The sequence below is a fragment of the Pundamilia nyererei genome, unplaced genomic scaffold (genome assembly GCF_000239375.1).
Source record: "Pundamilia nyererei isolate P.nyererei 1_Seehausen unplaced genomic scaffold, PunNye1.0 scaffold00154, whole genome shotgun sequence".
NCBI lineage: Eukaryota > Metazoa > Chordata > Actinopteri > Cichliformes > Cichlidae > Pundamilia > Pundamilia nyererei.
The window spans coordinates 1,049,762-1,057,874 of NW_005187555.1; the positions used below are offsets into that span (position 1 = coordinate 1,049,762).

The 8,113-nt window shown below is 45.8% G+C and overlaps 2 protein-coding genes across 9 annotated transcripts in view; both read right to left on the bottom strand.

Moving 5' to 3' along the window:
• actr6 (actin related protein 6) overlaps nt 1–2,027 on the bottom strand; it is a 7,243-nt gene extending 5,216 nt beyond the window's left edge. The window contains exons 1-6 of the mRNA XM_005745121.2: nt 1,784–2,027; nt 944–1,061; nt 796–864; nt 592–715; nt 289–424; nt 156–212 (exon numbers count right to left, since the gene is read on the bottom strand). Coding sequence (XP_005745178.1) covers nt 156–212; nt 289–424; nt 592–715; nt 796–864; nt 944–1,061; nt 1,784–1,851 — 572 coding nt within the window. The 5' untranslated portion in view covers nt 1,852–2,027. The remainder of the gene's footprint in view (nt 1–155; nt 213–288; nt 425–591; nt 716–795; nt 865–943; nt 1,062–1,783) is intronic.
• Nucleotides 2,028–4,222: 2,195 nt separating this feature from the next.
• LOC102214082 (protein FAM3C-like) overlaps nt 4,223–8,113 on the bottom strand; it is a 6,963-nt gene continuing 3,072 nt past the window's right edge. For all 8 annotated transcript variants that reach the window (XM_005745132.2, XM_005745126.2, XM_005745130.2 and 5 more), the window contains 8 exons: nt 6,893–6,973; nt 6,659–6,730; nt 6,476–6,584; nt 6,328–6,386; nt 6,008–6,058; nt 5,851–5,935; nt 5,427–5,553; nt 4,223–4,996 (listed from right to left, as the gene is read on the bottom strand). In XM_005745132.2, coding sequence (XP_005745189.1) covers nt 4,907–4,996; nt 5,427–5,553; nt 5,851–5,935; nt 6,008–6,058; nt 6,328–6,386; nt 6,476–6,584; nt 6,659–6,730; nt 6,893–6,956 — 657 coding nt within the window. In that variant the 5' untranslated portion in view covers nt 6,957–6,973 and the 3' untranslated portion in view covers nt 4,223–4,906. The remainder of the gene's footprint in view (nt 4,997–5,426; nt 5,554–5,850; nt 5,936–6,007; nt 6,059–6,327; nt 6,387–6,475; nt 6,585–6,658; nt 6,731–6,892; nt 6,974–8,113) is intronic.

Here is an 8,113-nt window from a genome sequence, read left to right on the forward strand (position 1 = left end):
CACACACACTCTGTGGATCAGAGAAAATTGAAAATAAATTCACAGCTGTGTCATTAAGGATGTCTGTGTCACAATTATTCCACCCGAGAAAAAGAACAGTTCAATAAAAGCCCAGAGTTACTCCGGCCGTGCCGGCGCCACAAAGCACGACTCACCGATAAGAGATGATCTCCTTCAGGTGATTGGTCAGCAGCTTCCCTCCCACGTTGATCCTAAAAGGAAAAACAGGCATCAGGTTGCTGCTGTTGGTGTTATCGCTGCTGCGTCTGCAGGGTCACGTCATCTAACCTGCGGATGCCCTCCTTCATTTTCCTGCTGCGGCAGTAGGGGGCGATGTGGGTGAAGGAGAACCCGGTGTCCACCACCATGCAGCAGAGCTCGGAGGGGTTTGTGTGGAAGTAGTGATGAGCACTAAGAGAACCGGCTAGAGGAACAAGGTGGGAAATCATTCAAAGAAAGCTTCCCTGATTGCCCGAAATCAGCAGCTCAGTTTTACCGTTTTTTACAGTTTACGAGCGCCACTCTTACTAAAACGAGATGCCAGGCTTTTATTCTGAAAGTAAGAGGAAATCTAACAGGATGAGGACTCACCATTGATCCTGAGTGCCGACTGGAACTGGTACTCCTCAAACAGGATCTCGTTCATGGACTCTTGAATGGAGGTGAAGTTGAAGTAGGGCTCGGTGATGACGACGCTCGTGTCTGCAAAATCCACCTGCACCCAGAAAACAGGGTCAGCCTCCACCACAGGAGAAGCTCAGTCAAACACACCACAGCGATGAGGGGTGGAGTCACCTTAAACATCTCCTTTCCAAACAGGTGGTCCCACACCTTCCTCTGGACGTCCCAGTTCACCAGGTAACCCTGAAGACACGAAGAGAAACGGTGGAAATGAGACAGTCTGACGTCAGGCCGAAGCTGCTTCACCCTTACGTGACTTCACCTTCTGGAAGGGGAGGATGTAGAAGAGCCCCGAAGGATCTTTGATCTCGTCCAGCTGGTTTGCAGTGAAGGTTTTTAACCTGGACGTCTTCGAGCGAAACTGGCAGTTTGGGATGACGCTGAGAGGGACAGAGAGAAGGTCCACGTCAGGGCCGCCCATGATTCTACCAACTACATGATTTTTTTATTCTCACACATTTGCTCATTTTTACTCTAATTTTTTTATGTTTTTATTGCAACTGTTTCCCTTCATAAATTTGACAGTTTGTTTCATTCCACCCACCAAATTTGCAAATGTTCATTGAAACATTTTCATGTTTTTACAAATCTGCTTATCTTGTAAATGTGACCATTTTTTCTCTTAGATATGTACAAATTTATATTTTTCTCAATTCTCTCATGGATTATAGCTTTAGAAACAAAACTGTCCTTATGAAATTCAGTGTGTTGTCTTCGCCATCATGTACAGCTGTATGCAAAAGTTCGAGTAAATTCTTATTGATTTTGTTTTACGTGACGCACACTGGAAAAATGAGCCTCCCCTAAGAGTTAACTTAATAAAAAAAACTATTATAGATGTATAACACCCTTAGCTGTTATACATTTATAAGATGACTTTGAGAGTTTATATTCGGTCTATAAAGAAGAAATAAGAAAGCGTTTTAATGAAATACATTTTATTCCTTAAACTGAGAGATTTGAAATAGAATCTGGCGTGAGGGTTTGACTTTTTTTACACAGAGGTTAGGTCGCTTAAAGTCTAAATTATTTTTACGCCTCTTCAGTTTAATTATTATTATTTTAATTAGCCGCAACGTTAGCTGTCATGCTAACATCTCACCTGACTTTCTCCTGGCTGTATCCGATCTTCGCCGTGTACGCTCCGTTATCCAAAACTAATGTCGCCATTTCAGAGGCGGAACTGCTCACATTAAATGCATTTATAAACTCAGATTAATCCAGAAATAAACAAAAACAAAACGCATTTCACATTTTCAGCGAGAATCCGCCATTAGAACTTTACGAACTCCTTCGGCCAATCAAATTTGTCGTCCTCTCGGTTTGTGGCGGATGGACAGCCAATCAGATCTTCACATCTTAGCCTTTACGCTTCTTTGCAGCTCGACCAGCCAATCAGAAAGAATGTTTTTGACTGTGCTTTAGAAAAGTGTTCGGGTGGAAACAGTATCTTGCTTTTGTTCCCCCTCCTTTGTTCCGTTAATTTTTAGTCTCTTTTGCCCTTCAGAGTGGAATTAAATGACATTAATCGGAAGTTATAAACAAAATAACCGCCCATATACGACTTTTCCTTTAAACTAAGTGCACTTAGTTAATTATTGTCTTTCAGCATAATGTTGATGTAATTTATTTGAATATTTACATTTCATGCCACTATGGAGGCTTGGGACACACGACACGGGAGCTCCAGTTTTTCACTCCAACTTTATTCACCTCCATACATCAACTGAGCATATCGCGCCCAAACACAACAAGAACCCCTCCTCCAAACTTGGGTGTGAGTGGAACCATGTAGTGGGTCGTCAGTCACACCACATTTTTTAATGTTTCTAAAATCTGCACAATCACAGAGAAAAATCTTTTTCTTCTTCTTTTGCTTTCAGCTGCTCCCTTTAGTTTTCTCAGAGGACCATCTCCTCCTGTTCCAGCATCCTCCTCCGTCACTATATCCATGAACCTTCTCTGAGGTCTTTCTCTTTTCCTCCTGCCTGCCAGCTCGATCGTCATCATTCTGTCTAATACAGGAGTTTCAAAGTCACAGCCCGTGTACTGACATGAAGAAACATAATGCAGTTTGGTTTTTTTGTTAGGGAGGATTTGTTTGTTGTTGAGTGAAATGTTAAAATGAGTTTTTTAAAAAGCCAAAAATGATTGAATATGAAGGCAAAATGAGCAGAGAGCACGAACACGCTGTTAGTTCAGTGACAGAGTCTCAAACTCATGTGTTTATTTGGTGGTTCAACAAAAGGCTTCAGTTAGTTAAGAGTGAGGAAAAATAAATCTGAATTCACGTTTGTGGTTTTGTCTTGTTATACAATATTTGAAATTTAAACAAAACATTTTAGAAAATATTTCTGGTTTTCTTGTTTTGTACTACTTGCACACTAAAGTGGCCGTCCAATGAGACGACAGCGGCCCGCAGCTCATTTCACTTTGACACCCCTGCTCTAATATCTCCATCCTGTGCAGCCTTCCTCAGCTCTCCTCGGATGGTTGACCCGAGATATTTAAACTCTTCTGCTCCTTTCATGTTAACCCCTCCCCCCGTCTCTTTCTCATTCACACACGTCTTTCATTCCTCTTCTCTTCAGAGCACGCCTCCACCCACACAGGCTCTCCTACGCCTGCTCTCAGAGACTCCTGCCTGACCTCACCCGTCTCAAACAGGAGGGGGCTCAGAGCTTCAACCCATCTGTACTGCACCACCCTTCCATACCTCCAATATAAACACAGTTCCTCTCTTGGGACGTTTTTGAAAAATTTGAAATCTCACGGAAACACACCCTTTGCCCACAGAGGTTAAACAAAGGATGGCGATCACACTGAACCGTCAACTTTTCACACTCCAACTGTCATGCAAACATAAAACACAACTGAAGCATAAATCACGTCTGCAGGTGCGTCGAGCCGGCAGGTAGGCGGGCACTGCCTCGCTGCTTTATGCTCCTGAATATTTAAACCATCACCTGGAGTGGATCTTTATTAATAAAATGATTTCCTCCATTATTTCATGCAGAAAAGACAAACTGGGGACAAACAGCTTCTTCAGACTGTTAACAAACACCACACACGTTTATTGTGTTTGCATCCATAATTCTGTTGTACGCACAAAGTGCTATTCTATGGTTTCCCGAAATGAAACAAAGCAGAAAATGAGGTGCTTGATCCTGAAGCTTCTTCTCCTGCTTCCATCCTCAAAATGAAACCTGTCGTCCACGTGTGAGGACAGGACGCTCTGATGACTGTGCTCAGCTTCACTCACCTTTTTACAGGTTGCTGCCGTCACGTTTGTCCCCGAGTCACATTTACTCACAAAGAGAAACAATGAACAATGAGTCTGCTGCTGCAGGATGTGACTCAGGGAAGTGTCAAATTCTCTGTTTGCCGAGGCAGCAGCGTGAAAGAGTCTGAGTTTGTTCTTCAGTTCAAGTCAACTTTATTCATATAGTACAAACCCACAGCAGCGGCCTCAAACACCTTTTATTGTGCAGTAAAGATCCTACAATAAAACAGAAACCCAACAATCAGACAGCGCCCTGTGAGCAAGCACTTGGTGACAGAAGGAAGGAAAAACTCCCTTTAAACAGGAAGAAGCTTCAGGCAGAACCAGGTAACCTTCATCTAGCCTCAAAATCGTTGTCTTCCTCCGGAGTCAAAGCATCAGCATCTTCTTCATTCGGCTTCCTTTCATTTTTAATGTAAACAAACCAACAACCACACGTGCAGACACACAGCCCGGCAACTAATTCACTTTGTAATAACCTTAAACTCAAGAAAGGACACAATAAAAATAGAAATGCACATTCAAAAAAGTCCAGAAACATCCCCAGACCTGTGTGCGATCCTGGCTGGTTGATGTCATCGTCTCTGTCAGAGTCTGTCACTCTTAAGAAATCAAAGCAACACTTAAAACAATAACAAAGAAACAAACTGGAAGGTGCGGCCGAGCTGCTCTGGGAGGACTCGAAGATAAAACCTGGAGACTCTGGTTCCGGTGATGGTGCCTGCAGCGCTTCAGGAGAGGCTGGATGTCAGAAACCTTCAGGAGGTCTTACTGCACAGCTCACCTGGCTTCAGACAGCAGACGGAGACAGAGTCCAGCTTCCCTGAAAGCCTCACGCAGACAAGACACAGAGCAGGTGGGTTCACCTGGATTTGGTTTGCACGACTTGCTGGTCCCAGATCAGTCTCCAAATCACCGGCCGTGCGTCCGCAGCCTCGCCCGTCACTCCAGGTATTTGGGGACGCAGCCCTCCAGCCCGATCATCTCGGGCCAGCCGTCGTATTTGTTGGTTGCCGAGTCGCTCTTCATGTGCTGGAAGAGAGAGAGCGAGGAGGTGAAGAGGGCGGTCTCTGACATGCTGAGCAAGGTTAGAGGCGGCACGGCGCTCTCCTCGGCTTCTACAGAGCCTTTCACGTCTGACACGTGTGCTCAGGCTGAGCCTGGTTTGTCTCGTTGTTGCTGCTATAGAGCACATCTCCTCCTAAAGGCTGGCTAAGAGCTCAGACACTTTAACAAAAAAAGAAGAAGTGGAGATCAGTTCAGGATGGTTGTGATTGGTCAGGACTCAGCCAGCATTTGGGCCACCCCTCCACTATCAGGGGAAACCTGATACCTGCTCCCTCAGGGATCACACCTGCGTCAGGACCCTGATCCCATGTGAGCATTTAATGCTTTACATGCACGAGTGCACACATTTCCACGATGAAGCCAGAGCAGGCTCGAGGCCTTCAGACTAATCTACCTTCTCAAAGGTGCTCTTCCCCGTTACTCCTTTGCCACCAATAAACACCCAGTTGTCCCTGTATCCCAGCGAGTGGATGTGGGAGCTTCCCAGTTCAGCAATCAGATTCTTGAGCTCGTCGTTTAACCTGCAGAAACACACAGAGGGTGGAGCAGTGCGTTAACAGCTTCAACACGGGTGGAGGCAGCGCCTTTCACCTCAATATAAAGACAACACAGAGACTGAGCTGACAGCTGAGACAAAGCCTCAGAAACACAAACTCCACCCCTGCCTGGAAAAGCTCTGTCCCGTTTTATAAAACAGACGAACACGGAGCAAGATGCAGCATCCGCGCTGCGTTTGGTCCTCGATTACTGTGCAAGAACAAGAACCCAGAGGAGAGTCCGAGCTCCCGTCAGGAGCGATCAGAGGAGGAGACTCTTACTTTGTTGAGGGTTCGTCGTAGGACGCCATTATAACGATGGAGCCCGTCTCGATGCTCTTCAGTAGCTCAATGAACGGTTTCACATCTGCAACACAAACATGATAAAAGCTCCGCCTCCAACCACTGACACGAGTCGGCTCGGGTCGTCTTCACTCACCTCCGCTGTACGTGTCATAGTGATCCGTCTTCAGGACTTCTCCCGTTTTACCTGCCAGAGAAAAACGAAGGTATCACCTCACACGGGATCACGGCAGAACACCAGGAGAGAAGCTCCGCCCATTCATTTGATGATTGAATGCGTTTCCAAAGAAAATCTTAAGACTAATTCTTAAAAAAGGAAAGGTTTAGAAATAAGAATAAAGCAGTGAAAAGAGAAAAACGAAACACCAGAAACCGAAAGAAAAGGAGCCGTCTCGATTAATCAGCAGCTGTGCACAAAGCGCCAGATGAAGCCCTTTGCACAGGAAGCACACTCACCGTTTAGGATAACGATGTTTATTCCTCCTCCAGCGTTGTTCAGCGCAGTTCCCAGAACCCTGAGGAGAGGCACAGTCTGCACGTTAGCACAAAGAAAGGTCTGACAGGACGCCAGAGAGACGCGCTGAGGAAAGGAGGCGGCGCCTACAGTTTGTTTTGGACGCAGATGGCCGCGGGGACGACGTTGGCGGCTCCGCTGTGGATGTAGAAACTGATCTCATGTGCAGGACACTCTCTTGGAGTACCACATACACCAGCTGAAGGGAGGACAGAAAAAGACTCATTATTATCCTCCACCTGCTCCCCCCGATCAGCTCGAGTGACCTCTGACCTGAACGCTTGCTGGATATTTTGGCTTCGCGAGGGAAGAAATTGATGAGCTTGGGTAATTTATGCCAACCACCTGCGAGGACAGAAACAAAATGACACTCATTAGATTTACAGAAACAGGTTTTTCTTCGCTTTAATACGAATCCGAAACATCCGGCCTGAGAGCGCAGCTGAAGGTGCGACCGTCCTCGGCGCTACAGTCAGTAGATCCGTGTCGTGCTTCATGCATACTCACCTTCAGACGAGATGTTGGACTGCTGCAGGTAGACGACGACAACGATCACACACGCGACCGCCATCAGCCACAGCACGACGCCTGAGGGAGGCACACAGTGTCGTTAGCACGCTGTGTGAGGCGGTCGCACAGCTGCAGGACAGTTTCACGCATCACAGGCATGAGAAACACGTCTGACATCCTCACACACTCGCTTTTACCTTTAACGTTTCTCTTTGTCAAACCATTTGGATTGTTTTGGAAAATGTTTCCAGTTTTTTTAGAAGTAAATAAAATCAACAACCAAACCATGAAAGTCAATAAATGATAAGAACGACTTCAAATAAATGGAAAGAAGGCAAACCGGTGACTGCGGCTGGTTTATTACAGCCACGGGAAACATGAATGTTTCAGTTTTAAATGTTTAAATCACATTAAAGTGAGCCGGACACAGGCCCACGCGCTTTGTTGTGAATTATTGCTTTGTAAGTAAAATGCAATCAAATATTTGCTCAGATTATCTTGGCTAAGATGTTCGTCGTCTGCATTTCTTTGTGCGCAGGTGAGCTGCCCTGCACACACAAAGGTGAGCTGAACACCGGTGTTCTTTCTCACAGATGTGCTCTCACTACAGGAAACATCTGCCTGCTGTGCTGAAGAGCGATCAGCCGAAGTCAACTGTGGCTAAAACAGAGCTTTGTTTAAGGGTGGTGCCCCTGAAATATTAGGAAACATATCAGCGTGTGAAAGCCCGTCAACCTGAAGTCTGCCTGAAGCTCGTTTCTGCCAATGAAAGACAAACACTGTTTCTGCCCTACACGCAGCCTTTAGGTGATGATCTTACAAGTTTCAGAAGCTGACATGTCGGACAATATTCGGCTGTTAAGTCGAATTTCCGGTGATTATCTCAAATTTGCCGTCTGCAATCTACTGACAGCTCGAGGCGAGATTTTACACACTAAACATTTAACATTTTGGCTTCTCTCAAAATTTGACGTTGAGGCAGAAACGAGCTTCCGTGCAGTGGGAGGAACATCAGTATGGAGGAAGACTCAGACAAACAGGAAGAAGATAAAGGCTGTATCCCAATCCAGGGTCTGCAGCCTTAAAGGCCACATTTTAAGGCCGATTACGTCATCGCGACGCCACGAAGGCTGTCCCAATTCAAAGGCTGCTCGAAATGCGGCCCTCAAATGCGTCCTTCATTTCCCTGAATTTTAAGGATGTGGCGGTGTAGACTTC